Source organism: Triplophysa rosa, linkage group LG15 (assembly GCF_024868665.1).
Source record: "Triplophysa rosa linkage group LG15, Trosa_1v2, whole genome shotgun sequence".
In the NCBI taxonomy this organism is placed as follows: Eukaryota; Metazoa; Chordata; class Actinopteri; order Cypriniformes; family Nemacheilidae; genus Triplophysa; species Triplophysa rosa.
In genome coordinates, this window is record NC_079904.1 from 3,404,264 (window position 1) to 3,418,485 (window position 14,222).

The 14,222-nt window shown below is 37.3% G+C and overlaps 3 protein-coding genes across 3 annotated transcripts; all 3 read left to right on the top strand.

Moving 5' to 3' along the window:
- Nucleotides 1-78: 78 nt before the first annotated feature.
- On the top strand, nucleotides 79-10,130 carry stx7l (syntaxin 7-like). Its single transcript, XM_057353918.1, has 10 exons — nucleotides 79-131; nucleotides 903-1,013; nucleotides 5,859-5,928; nucleotides 6,093-6,183; nucleotides 6,416-6,553; nucleotides 6,636-6,685; nucleotides 6,918-7,005; nucleotides 7,210-7,282; nucleotides 7,860-7,942; nucleotides 8,559-10,130. The coding sequence occupies exons 2-10, from the start codon at nucleotides 935-937 to the stop codon at nucleotides 8,652-8,654; spliced, it is 768 nt and encodes a 255-aa protein (XP_057209901.1). The 5' UTR covers nucleotides 79-131; nucleotides 903-934; the 3' UTR covers nucleotides 8,655-10,130.
- A 343-nt stretch (nucleotides 10,131-10,473) lies between these two features.
- On the top strand, nucleotides 10,474-11,565 carry taar14a (trace amine associated receptor 14a). Its single transcript, XM_057353347.1, has one exon. It carries the CDS (start codon nucleotides 10,570-10,572, stop codon nucleotides 11,563-11,565), a length of 996 nt encoding a protein of 331 aa, XP_057209330.1. The 5' UTR covers nucleotides 10,474-10,569.
- Nucleotides 11,566-12,687: 1,122 nt separating this feature from the next.
- ttc32 (tetratricopeptide repeat domain 32) lies at nucleotides 12,688-14,145 on the top strand. Its single transcript, XM_057353897.1, has 3 exons — nucleotides 12,688-13,026; nucleotides 13,150-13,316; nucleotides 13,685-14,145. Exons 1-3 carry the CDS (start codon nucleotides 12,914-12,916, stop codon nucleotides 13,810-13,812), a joined length of 408 nt encoding a protein of 135 aa, XP_057209880.1. The 5' UTR covers nucleotides 12,688-12,913; the 3' UTR covers nucleotides 13,813-14,145.
- The last annotated feature ends 77 nt before the right edge of the window (nucleotides 14,146-14,222 follow it).

Below are 14,222 nucleotides of genomic sequence, written 5' to 3' on the forward strand. Positions count from 1 at the left end.
GAACCGATCTCGCGGTACTTTAGTGTCATAAGCCAACCGGTCTGCGCAGCTGAAGATTGACGAGCGAAACCACGTGACAAATGCTTGGGGAAATCAGCTGAGAGCTCGCACTTTCACTAGGGGACATCCAGGTAAACATACAAAAAAGTCTATATCCGAGTAAAAACTGTTTGTCGTTAGATACACAGCAGTTCTATACATTTAAAATAACTCTGCGAAAAGTGTTAGTGACGTCGTTAACGCAAGCGTTACTTTATTCACCGTCAAACATTTAACGGGAGGCATAAAGTTTGCTTGACACAAACTTGCAGATTCAAAATCACGTTTTATAATTATTACCGCTTCACTTTCGGGGTTGTATTTGCTGTGCTGTAAAAAAGATATTATAAACGGTTTTATTTTATAAATTAATATATTTGTAAGGTTTTGTCGGTCTGGTTTCCGCATTCTTTCTGCAGGTGCATTGGTGCTGAAGTTTGGTCACGTTGTTGAAAGACTACTGACTAGTTTCGCTAAGTATTTAAGTAGTTTATGAAAGCTAGTTATTTTGACGAATATTTTGGTTATTTACTGATCATTGGTGAACTGTTGGGTTTAAAGTTTAGCTCGAACGTAACGTATAAATCGCCGGGGCAAGTTGTCTTACGGGGAAGCTGTCACAAGAACTGTTTCAGCAACTTAGGGGTTTGAGTCAAAACCAAAATTGCACAAATGTGTTTCCTCTTGCAGTTTATGTTCGTTTTAGTTTCAAACATCTGGTTAAATTAAATTAAAATTGAATCTTTTTTTTCTTATATATTTTTCTTAAATGTCATGTTAGACTCACGAGTTGTAAATGCATACTTCTGTTTTTACTTTTGTGGTCTAGAAAGTCTGTGGTTTAACACCTGTAATCTTTCTAGGTTCGGTGGGCTCTCCTGCGAAGATTTTCATCATGTCTGAATCAAGTAAAGTTGATGCAAATATGCTGGCACAAAACATAAGTTCAAACATCCAGAGAATAACACTGCTAAGTAAGTGAAGACATTGTATCATTCCTTATTTGTGTTATGATTTCCCGGCCTTAAACTGTTTGCAGTAAATGTTGTCAAATCACTGAATCGCTGCATGTGACTGACAAGCACACACATAAATGAATTTCACCTCAAAAGAATATTTTTAACAGAATAAATCCCCATTGACGATGATGAAACGCATGAACTGCAAAATATATTTTTTAGCAATGTTTATAAAAAATGTTTTAATAATATTTTTTTAATGAATTTCATGTGTGCAACGTGTGCATCTGCCACGCTGTAAACACCAGACACCTACCCCTAACCTTACCCTAAACCGAGCCCGTGAAATATGTATATGAAAATGTAACATGTTTTATCATTTATTTTACATACCCACAGTATGTATCTATGGATCATAGAAGGCCTGGTAACTGAGAACATGTGCTGTAGGCTCTGGTGCTGAAGCACCAAGAAGTCTATGTGGTCTATTTTAATATTTTGTAATAAAAACTACTGACAACATACAAACAATACAGTGCATAATGTAACAACTGAAATGAATTTTATCATGAGCAGAAGTACTAACAAAGTTACTAAGTACCTTTCCATGCCATTCATTCATACCCGAACTAATTCTAAATAATCTTCCCAATTAAAACATTCATAATTCATCATGAAATGCTCTTAACATGCTGATTATTAATTTTGTTAATGTTATTAATATCATTAATGCTAAATGTGCTAATGCTAGCGTGTTTGGCGCTAAATAAAAATATTAGAGGAGATAGCGGCAAAAGATCATCAACAAAAATGTCCCTGAGCACGTGTGATGTGTACAGCTCGATTATGTAGATGCACTACTCAATTTAAACTATAGAAATAGTCAGAGGTTTTGAATGGTTCATGTCTCGCGGTCTGCTCACCGGTGGCCTGCGGTCCGCCAATTGCGGATCACTGCCCTAAACTTTATGATTAAGCACTTGTTAGCCAATTTTCAAATATTTTCTTCATTTTATTGAAAATAAATGCCTTTACGGTCTGATATGTGATGGAAAGAAGTAAACGAACGAATCGACTAAAGATGGGCCATTTCTCAATTCCAAGAATGCAAAGAACGGACTTGTGTCCTTGCTAGATCAGACTTGGCAAGTTCAGAGTCGGGAGTTTGAACTTGTGAGGACGGGAGGACGCAGACCGGTTATATTAGAAATGGAACGAGTACTTGACGCATCACTCAGTCAAATACATGCAATCCTATTTCACTTATTGGCCTTTTTTTAAATGTAGCTTTAGGTTTAAACTAGTTAAATGAAATAATATGACAAAACGCAACAGTGCTTCCTGTAGTTTTTGTTTTTTTAAATATTAATATGTGATTCTGGCGACATGACTGCTCTGATATTGTTCAGAATAAAATGAAATATGATGCAAAACACAACGCTTTATTATAAAGTGTAAGAAGTTTGTACAATAGGGAATAAAACAAGCAAATAATTTAGTAAAAAGTAACGTTACTCCAGTAGGAAGCGCGCCGGTACAACATTAAATCAAAAATAGAAAAGTGAAACTTAACTGTGCCATCAGTTAAACGATTTGCCCAGGAACAAATAAGAGATTTATAAGAACAAAGATTGCCTGTTAGATATACCCAAAATTAATTCAATCTTATGTTGAACCTCTACAAAGACATCAGGGCCAGCCGTGAGATTCAGGGCGTTTTCACACCGGTGTATCGATTGCTTTGTTCCGAAACCGGGGGTTAAATCGCTTTTTTTGTTGTTCTATCCATTCAGTCGTGTCCGACTCTTGGTGATCCGATGGATAAACTTCCTCCAATTGTCGCGGTCATTGATGGCCTCATTTAGGTCTTGGAAACTCATGTTCGTATCATTCTTGACAGCATCCAACCACCTTGATCTTGATCTTGGTCTTTCTCTTTTTCGTTTTCCTTCTATCATTCCAAGCATGATAGTTTTTTCCAAGGAATCTTCTCTCCTCATTATGTGGCCGAAATATGTGAGCTTCAGTTTAATCATAAATGCTTCCAGCGAAAGTTCTGGCTTGATCTGGTTTAGAATTGATTGATTTGTTCTTCTGACAATCCAAGCCTCTGCCAACACCAAAGTTCGAAGGAATCAATTTTTCGGTGATCATTTTTCTTGATTGTCCAACTTTCACATCCATACATCGTTACAGGAAAGACCATTGCCTTGATGATTCGTATCTTTGTTGTCACCGAGATGTCCTTGCCCTTCATCACTTTGTCCAGGCTCATCATTGCTTTCCTTCCCAGGAGTAGCCGTCTTCGTATTTCATGGCTGCAATTGCCATCTTGACTTACCTGTGATCCCAGGAAAATAAAATCTTTCACAGTTTCGAGTTCTTCATTGCCTATCCTGAGATTTTGCAAGATTCCTGTTGACATGATTTTCGTTTTTTTCNAAATATGTGAGCTTCAGTTTAATCATAAATGCTTCCAGCGAAAGTTCTGGCTTGATCTGGTTTAGAATTGATTGATTTGTTCTTCTGACAATCCAGGGAACGCGCAAAAGCCTTCGCCAACACCAAAGTTCGAAGGAATCAATTTTTTGATGATCATTTTTCTTGATTGTCCAACTTTCACATCCATACATCGCTACAGGAAAGACCATTGCCTTGATGATTCGTATCTTTGTTGTCAACGAGATGTCCTTGCCCTTCATCACTTTGTCCAGGCTCATCATTGCTTTCCTTCCCAGGAGTAGCCGTCTTCGTATTTCAGGGCTGCAATTGCCATCTTGACTTACCTGAGATCCCAGGAAAATAAAATCTTTCACAGTTTCGAGTTCTTCATTGCCTATCCTGAGATTTTGCAAGATTCCTGTTGACATGATTTTCGTCTTTTTCACATTCAGCTTTAGGCCGGCTGCTGCACTTTCTTCTTTGATCTTGGCAATCATTGCTTTGAGATCTTCTGCACTTCCTGCAATTAGGGTTGTGTCATCAGCATATCGCAGATTATTAATGCTTCTTCCTCCAATTTTGATTCCACATTGAGTATCATTGAGTCCGGATTTTCGTACAATATGTTCAGCATAAAGGTTGAACAAATATGGCGACAGGATACAGCCTTGTCGGACACCCTTTGCAACCCTGAACCACTCTGTTTCTCCATAGGCAGTCCTCACTGTCGCTTCTTGATCAGTGTACAAGTTCTTCATGAGATTGATCAGGTGGGTCGGCACCCCCATGTCTTTGAGTATATTCCACAACTTTCCCTGGTCGATACAGTCAAAGGCCTTGGCGTAGTCTATAAAACAGAAATAGACAGCATTCTGGAATTCTCTGGCTGAGTTAAATCGCTACAATATTTAAATTTATTTTAGTTCGGTTCGCATTCACGAGGCAATAGTTCCAAACGGACCAAACTTTGTTAATAAGAGTCGCGTGCGAGTAAACTCTCATTCGATTGGTCAGAGTGCATCTGTTTATTTTCCGGCCAGTACGCGAGTGATAATGAGCGTCAGCTGCGCGTTGTCTCGCGTCTCTCACGGCGGAGCTCGGGAAGCATAAAAGGAGGAGAAGGACGAGAGAGAACCAGGCCTGGATTTTATGTTATGTTTTATTGTGTTTGTGTGGCCGGCAGTCGACTGTGAGGGAGCTGTCAGCACTTTACTTTCGTTTTGTTGTTTGTTTGTTTTATTAAAAGTTTGGTTTAACGTTCGCCGGTTTCCGCCTCCTTCCTTCCTTACTTTGAACATTGTTACAGGGAGCCATTAGCAAAACAATCCCTTTTGCGTCACGCAACTTTACATAATTACCCATCATACATTGTGATACAGTCTGGTCCGTTGGGTCGGATGGCTTTCACACGTCTAGCGAACCGCTCCAGAGTTCGTTTGCAATCGGGTCGAGACCACCTTGTTCTGGCGGTCTCGGAGCGATTGTTTTGGGGCGGATTCTAGCGCGATTGCCGTGTTCACATATGCCTAAACGAATCGAACCAAGAGAGAAAACGCACCAGGTTTCGAAACAAACCCTTATGTGTGAAAACGCCCTCAGAAGCACTTGCCGAGGTGAGGCTGCGTTGGGCGGGTACATGAGCGCTGAGCGCCCGGTGATTGGCTGGAGCTCACATCTCCCAAATGCTCCAAGCTCATTTTAAAATAGACGCTATCTTTATTAACCGACTACAGATTTGAACTTTAAACGCATACAATCTCGCCTAAACAACTCTTAAAACTGACAAAATTACCGTAATATTACGAACATTTAGCTGTTTTCTGCTCCACTGCAGTTGCTGCGCAATGCCTGTCGGGAAATATAGCGTCATAAGTCCACACAAGTCACCTCCCAATGCATCCTCGATAAAAGGGGCGGATCAAGGAAGGACGCATCTGGGGATTTTCACCGTTCTTGTCTAGATGTGAACTTTGAATTGGAACAGTACTTGGCCTGCTACTGATGACGTTTCACAAGTCCACAAGAACACAAGTACAGACAAGAACGCGTATTCAGAAACGGCCATGGTCTTGAACACGGGTCTACCGCACGCCTCACGACACTGAAGTTTCTGTGTGCGAAGCTTAACTTAGTGGTTCCTAGACTTTCACCATTCCAATTTCAGATACTAGTGGGCGGAGCTAGCGTAAAGAGCTTTTGCAGGCTATTTGCGCTGTGTAATTAGACACGTTAATATTAAGTATTAAATTGAAGCGGAAAGTATCAAAAAGTTAACGTGCCCCTGGGAACAACAATATGCAAACCACAACATTCAAAAACGTGTACTGTAAGTGATGTATGTAAGTATGTAAATCCGTGATGCTTGATTTTACATAAACAATTAAAAATATTCTTATCCGTTTCTTTTGTTTTCTTCAGCCAATGAAATCCAGCAAATGATATATCATCTCGGAACAGAACGAGATACAAATGAACTGCGGCAGAGATTGTAAGTCTGTTACAAAGTACCGGTTCAATTCCAATAACTCCATTTGTCACAAATTGTCCATTTACGTTCACTCAGTGCTGACAAAATGAAAACCAAACAGTTGTCACTGACACTTTGCAGTAAATACAGCAAATATTTTTGTTTGTCTTTGTTTAAACATACAGACTGCAGAAACAGCAGAATGTCAATCATCTTGCAAAAGCAACAGATAAATGCATGAAGGAGTTTAGCTCTTTACCTGTGACCACAGAACAGGTACAGCATAATTTTACTGTCTCACAATGTAACATCATATTACCAGACATGTAGTAATATATTGGCCGAAACAAACAGGTTAACTGTTGCCTTTTATCGAGAAATTTAAAAAATCGAGAAGCCGTGCTCTATTAAATATACATAATAAGCTGTGATTAGATGTGAGAGGTAGCAATCTCTATATTCGTGTTTTGTGCGTTTAACTGTTTGATGTTCTTCTGTTCTTGAACAGCGTCAGAGGAAAATCCAGCGAGAACGTCTCATCACAGAGTTCTCAAACGCTCTGGGTGTCTTCCAGAAGACTCAGCGAGCAGCAGCAAAGACAGAGAAAGAGTTTGTGGCGCGCGTCCGTGCGAGCTCAAGAGTTTCAGTAAGTCTCATGTGTCGTTCCTCATTGAGAAATGTAAGTGTTTTGTGTTACTACAGAAGTTTAAAACACTTTCTATTCACAGGCTGGCGGCACGGAGGATCCATGTGGAGGAACCGCTTCCCCCTTTGGCAGGTCAGACGCAAAAAAGAAAAGTTCACCCAGAAATGAAAATGAATGTAATAAAAGTAACGAAGCCTCATATGCTTGAGGGTTTACTCACCCTCATACCGTCCTCTCATGCCAGCTTAACACAAATGGGGTTATTTTCTAAGGAATGTGCTGCATTTGTGCATTTAAACTCCGGCCTGTTCTTAAATGACAAAGGTTTATAGCCGTTTCTGCCTCATTGTGTGTGTGTTTCCAGTGAGATTCAAACTCAGGGCTTAGTGGAGATCACAGAAGAAGATCTTCAGCTCATTCAGGAAAGAGAATCATCCATCAAACAACTGGAGGTATGACATATTCAAACCTGAGACACCAAAGAACCAGAAGTACATTAGAAATCGCAAGCATTGGATAGAAAACATAAGGGGCAAATGGTACAGTTGCTTCCCTTTCGCATGCTGTGTTACATTGCAAGAAAATCGTAAACTAAAAAAACTATTTGCTGTGATGTTTTGGGATGTGTGTTTTGAAAGGACTTTCTTGTGTTTCAGTCGGACATTACAGACATTAATACAATATTTAAAGACTTGGCCGTGCTGGTGCATGAACAAGGAGACATGATTGGTAAGAGCTTTCATTCACCATGTTTTACTCTGTTTCTTTTTCGAAAAAGAATTAAAGTGATAAACACAACACACGTCTCGCATATAAACACACACAAGGCATTGCAACACATTTTATAACATAATGGTTTAATATTTTTTTCTTGTACGAGCCTGTGAGACACACTATGACGAATGTAATCCAGGCCTGAGTTTAACCAGTAAAGAACGGCCCATGAGGTTTTGTTAAATTTGTAGATGTACTATGTGGGATTGTTTGTTTAGTGATGAAACCTCAGACAGAAAAGTGCAATTAAAGGTGTTAAGCAGACTCATGAGACATGCGCACACTCAGTGCAATTGTTTGATCAGCCTGTAAACTTTTAATGAGACAAACTTGTGTTGTGTATGTGTTGATATTTCATAAAAATTTCAACAGTTTGCATCATTATCATCATTATCTGCCGATCAAATGAGTGTCATCCATAAAAAAAATCATACCTGAATGAATGATACAGTAATGCTCACTAAGGAAACCTTTAGAAGTAAAAATACATTCTGTCTTTAATTTTTCTATTTTATCTCAATCTCATGGACAGACAGTATAGAGGCCAATGTAGAAAACGCAGATGTCAACGTGCAGTCAGCCACACAGCAGCTGTCCAGAGCAGCGGACTACCAGGTACATCCCTTATTCTTTTATTAATAACTAAACAGCTAAACAGGAATGTCCATCCATCGTCTATATACTTATCACTGTTGGTGTTATAAGGAGTGCTGAGGCCGACCTGGTGTTTTCAGGCATAGACAGTGAAGCATCCTGAACAGGTGGTCAGTCCATCACGGATAAAATGAATAATTTGCACAATCATTCAAAAGAGTTTATAAATCACTACCCAGTTTTATTATATCAAAAAGAACATTTCAGACACACTGCAAAACATTTCCTTACGTTTCATTTTTAAAAAAATAACGTGAGTTTGGAAAGACATTAAAGTAAACAATGACACAGTTTTTTTATTTGTATAAACTGTTCCTTTAAAATGTACAGAACAATAATGAAATGAAATTATTTTAAGCTAATTTAATTTTTGGCCAGGAAGACATGCAACTTTATCTTTCACACCATAATAAACCCATTTAAAACATTGAGACAACACTAAATTGATTCTGTACTGTAGATGGCAGAAGAGTAGCTATTATTTTTAGCATTTGTAGAAACATGCACCCACTCTGAAATCAGATATTATTATTATATTTCCAGGAGCCAATGACTTTGTTTCTTTTAATCATTGCAGAAATCATCCCGCAAGAAGATTTGCGTCTTGATCGGTGTTGCAATCGTGGTTGCCATCATTATTGGTTTGATTATCTGGGCTTCCATCAAATCTTGAGAACTCCAACTAACATCTCACTGAATCTCCACTTGAAAGAGTACTGGAGGTTTTCTACCAAGTAAAGCCAAGATTTGTTTTCTAACTGTTGTTACAAGAATGTTCCGGGTACAATACAAGATAATCTGTAGCATGCCATCCGGTATTTTAGAAAATGACTTTTTGTAAAGTTATGGCACCGAATGAGCGCCCCCATTTCCAGATATCTAAGAAGTGTCTGATATTAAGAATTTTTTTTAAATGCCAAGAGAACATTTGTCCAAATTCTGAGGATGATAAAATGTAACAAATTTAGTTTATTAAGTTTTGGTTAATCTATGTTTTAATGAGTTCCACTATAAAATGTGGGGGAAAAAAGTGAGCCTAAACTTTTAAACAGTACTGTATCATTTGAGTATTCTGTCAGCATAACAACTATATTCTTGTAATGTCTGTCGGTAAAGAATGATTCTTATAAAACTATATTACAAAAAAATATGGTTACAAAGTGCCACAGATGCTGTTGAGATCTATCTTGTATTTGACCTGGAACATTCGTTTGAATTTGTCATATTTCAGTTACTGTAAACATATTACTCGCATATTATTCCTGACAGTAAAATGGATTAAATCAGATAGTAGGTTGAAAATGATTTTTAACAGTATAATGTTGCTGCTATAACGGTGTGTAAGAACGCACACGTTTCAAACTGCTTGAATAAGAGCAGCTCTCAGACACAGATGATAAAGTTTTGATGATGTATTATTTTAAAACAGAAAATAGTAACATTAAAAAACGAGAAGTAATGCCTGGGTTGTGTAGTTTTAGCTAGATTTAGGTACAATATGTAAATATTTATATATATTGCACTATATTTCTACAAATTTAACACTTTAACTAATGAAAATAAACAAAGCAACAGGCAATGTCTTGAATGTATTTTTTAATATCTCTAATTTAATTTTAAAATGTGATCGTGCTACATGAAACTATCCTATAAAGCAAAGCAAACTTTCACATGGCCGTGAGAATATAAAGCTACAGCTGAGAATGTTTAGATGAAATCATAATTCTGTAAGGGTCAGTCTTTGTGCTGGTATTTTAAAATGTTGTGTGCTTAATTTAATACTGTAATTATAGGTTATCTATTAAATTGTACCTATATTAGACATTTTAGTGCCATTAACTGAGTCTGTTCATATTTTTGATAATACTCAGTTTGTCATCCTTCATATGTCATGTGTATATCATACTTGATATGCTGTTGCCAAAGAACATGGTTAATAACTTTTTATTAGAGATGTTAACCGCTAGATGGAGACATACTCATATATACTGGAGCAATGAACGTGCGTTATTTTATTTGTGATGTTCCTTAAAATCTGTAACTTCATTGAACCAAAGTTTTGTGAATAATCCATAAAAATCTTTTCCACATTAAATTTAGAACTACTGTGAGGAGGAATAAAGACAAATGTGTTGTTTATTTGGTTCATGTGTGCTTTTTATGTAATGTGTTCAGGGTGAGAATGCCTTTCTTGGAAGACCATTTATTTGATCTTTTAAGTTATAGGAAAGGCTAATATCTGTTAGTTTGATGACGTATTATTTTGAAACATAACAATAAAGAATGTGGAGGTGTGTCTGAAGTTTCGAATGGCAGTGTAGTTTCAGTCGTATACTCCTATCAGACTCAGAAGCACATTATTAAAATCTCATTTATGAGCGTCTCTTGTAAAGGGGAGGGGCCGGCAACATCTATGCATATACAAATCAATAAAACCTTGATTTTATCTTTCACACGCAATCTGACGGACGCAATGCAGCCTGGGGGTCGAATCAAACTGCATTCACTCTGTTGGAAACACCAAAACTACAAGAACAACCATTGGCTTTGTTTATACATCTACTGTGTAATCAAGAAGATTTGTTTGGATGCCTCTCCAAAATATGTCTCTTACAACAGCGAATCAAACTGCTGACTGTCTCGAATATTCCTGTCCAGAAAAATATTTTTCTTTTCCTGTCTATGTGTTTCTCTATGTGGCAGCAGCAGCTGTGGTTCTTCTGACCGTGTGTGGAAATCTTCTGGTCATCATCTCCGTCGGTCACTTTAAACAGCTCCACACGCCTGCTAACATCCTGATCCTCTCTCTGGCCGTGTCCGATGTCCTGGTTGGAATTTTTGTAATGCCATTTCATTTGATCTGGCTGATCGAGGCGTGCTGGATTCCAGGGCCGCTTTTCTGCTCTATTTTCAATTTCGTGACTTTTCAAGCGACGAGTGTGTCTGTTCACACTGTGGCTCTGATAGCAGTTGATCGGTTTTTGGCCTTAAATTATCCTTTTATCTACTCTGAAAAGATCACACCTACTGTTATCTACATAGCGACTTTATTTAACTGGTTGTTTTCAGTCCTTTATAACTTCACTATTCTTTTTATAAATGGGAACTTCACTGATTTCGTGTGTCCGGGGGAATGTCTTTATATTGTGGATGAGGTATCGAGCCTCATTGATCTCCTGGTTGTGTTTCTTTTGCCCTGTACTCTCATTATAATCTTATACTCGCGTGTCTTTGTGATTGCTAAGAAACATGCCACTGCTATAAGAGCTCTTCAGAAACACAGAATCAGCGATTCTATGAAATCAGAGCGGAAAGCTGCGTTAGTGCTGGGAATTCTGGTCTTTGTCTTTTTACTGTGTTTATTGCCATATTATATTTTTTCTTTGACTAATTTCTTAAGGGATGACTCCTTTTATAATGTTATCAACAGTGTTTTGATTCTGTTTTATCTTAATTCCTCAATCAATCCAGTTATTTATGCCTTGTTCTACCCTTGGTTTAAAAAATGTTTAAAACTGATTGTAACCTTTAAAGTGTTTAACACAGATTCCTCACTCATAAATGTGCTCTCTGTGAGTTCTTGATAAGAAACAATGTCTGTTCACTTTGTTTCATTTTTTACCTGTTATATATTCCCCTTAATTATAAATAGTAATAAAGCATACAGATTTATTTTAAAATTTGTATGCTTTGTTACTAATAAAAATATTATAATCGGCTTCACCAAACTTTTTAGCATTTATCAAAAGTCATTTTTTAGTTTTGAGGTAGGCCTAATTTTTTTCTACAATGGAGAAATTTTCAAAGAACAATATATACCATGATGAGATAGGAGAGCTTTGTTTTATTTTGTTGTGAAATATTTAAAAAATGTGTAGGTCACTTTGGGTAAAAAAGCATCTGCCACATACATAAATGTTCATTAAATATTACCTTGATAAATAAATAGGTTTAGAGTATTCTGTATTTAATTGCCGTGTCTCTAGAAACCTTGTAATACACAGTGTGCCGAATTACAGGTTGTATTGTCAAGACCATCTCTCCACTGTGTGTTCTGTTCAGTCAGTCATATCAGGAGTCCATCTGGCTAATCTAGGGCTCCCTCTGGTGGATATAGGAAAGAGAGGCACTTGTCAAATGTCCACTAGACTCGAAGCTAGTAATACAAATGCAAAATCAGTATTTAAATAATACTTTTAGCAAATAATACTGTTTTAAATACTACTTTGAGCAAAATGGCAAGAACAACTAAGATGTGTGCACAAAACTTCACCATTAACTGACGTTGACATACCAGCAGCCATATATTATGAATAGAAGCACAAGAGGAACTACAGCATCGCAGTGGCCGCTGAATTGTAAATCAGCAGTGCCGCCATATTGGGGAGGGCAACTATCAACATTTACATGTGAAAGGAGAAGCTGCAGTTTTTCAGCATAAATCACATTATTTTTTCTTAACCGATGTAAATAGTTTATGGTCTACGTGGAGTACAAACTATTTTCAAAATACTTTTAGTGATAATAAATTGTGAAAACTCACGTTTGTCGCGCATTGAAATCGGTTTAGAAATGTAAACGTATTATTATTCTGTTTTTCCCGACATAACGCAGCTCCGCAGTTTAGTTTTATGTGTTTTAGAGCAGTCTGTCCCTGTCCAATATGGCGGCGCCGTTCACAAGCGGCAGCAAAGGGGCAACGCGCTCAATGGGTTTTTTGACTAGAAGGGATACAGCATCCTCCACTGGGCATGCGCACTTCAATACTGCATAATTTTTGTCACGCTGAAAGCAGTTGATTGATATTTTTTATTATTATAAGGTTGGGTTTAGGGTTGGGGTAGGTGTAGGTGTAGGCGTTAGCTAATGTAATTTATTGTAATTATATGGCGAGATTTTGCACCACTTCCGGCCGTAGCTGTATCCCTAATCATGGAGGACAGCGAGCTGGTTTTGCAAAAAGCACACGATGAGTTCAACAATAAAAAATATAAGAGAGCGGAGGAATTATACACACAGTTCATTGAGTCCTGCACTAAAACGAGGTATTCGTGTGTGTTAGCTGGTAACATTAGCAGCGACTGTATGTCTATGTAATCAAATGACGGTAACTTGTAACAGTGTTGATATAGCCTACAGCTCGCATAATGTGCTTTGTGTGTTTCCAGAGAGTGCAATGCTCATAATTTGGCCATCGCTTATAATAACCGAGGACAGGTGAAGTATCTAAGGGTGGATTTCTGTGAAGCTATGGACGATTACACCTCTGCCATTCAAATCAACAGTCAGTTTGAAGTCCCACTTTATAACAGGGGATTAATACGTTACAGATTGGGTAGGTACAACGTTTAATAGCCGTATTCGTGGATATATTTCTGGATTGTATTCTGGATTTTTTTAATAGTATTTCTTTACATTTTCCTAATATTTCTTCAGATTTTGAACGTTTTAGAATAGTTATATACGTCATGTGTTGTATATTTATACACGTTGGAACTACAATAAAAGAATAATCAACAAGAACTCGGCGAGAAAAGCAGAAAAAGTACTACTAAGATTAAGAAATAAAGTAAGATGTCAACCTGTTGTGTTCCACTGGGTGGCGCTGTTTAACACGAAAAAAATCTGTTTCGTTTACTTGTCCTTTTGGTTGTGTAATTACTTGATCGTATACGTGTATTTTTGTTGTGTTTACCTTCAAAGGCTTTTTCAAGGAGGCCGAGAGTGACTTTCGGAAAACTCTGGAGGTAAATTCTGATTTTAAAGACGCTAGAGAAAGTTTAAGACGGACGCTACTGGACAGTGAAGAAAAATCAAACAGAGGCTACTGATGCACCTCTTATTTGGACGTCTTTACTAACCTTGCAGTTAATGTGTACATACTAAGTTATTTTGTGATTTGCACTGTATGGTTGTGTAGTTTGAAGTTGAACATTAAAATGACCGTTAAATGTGTTATTCTATCTGTAAAACATGAATACTATGAATGTTACAAAACACTGTCATGATGTGCTGAGCAGTCATTTGTCATTTCGTGTAATAATTATATTTCTTAATGATTTTTTATTTATTTATTTGTTTTAGCCTAATTGTAAATCACATGCTTGCTTGCAGACCTCTCAAAAACTTTTTACTTAAAACCACATTTTATATTACAGTATAGAAATTATATTTTGTTTTAACGAAGAGCCATTATGATTATTTTGCATTGTGAAACTATTTGCATAAATTTGCTAAATTC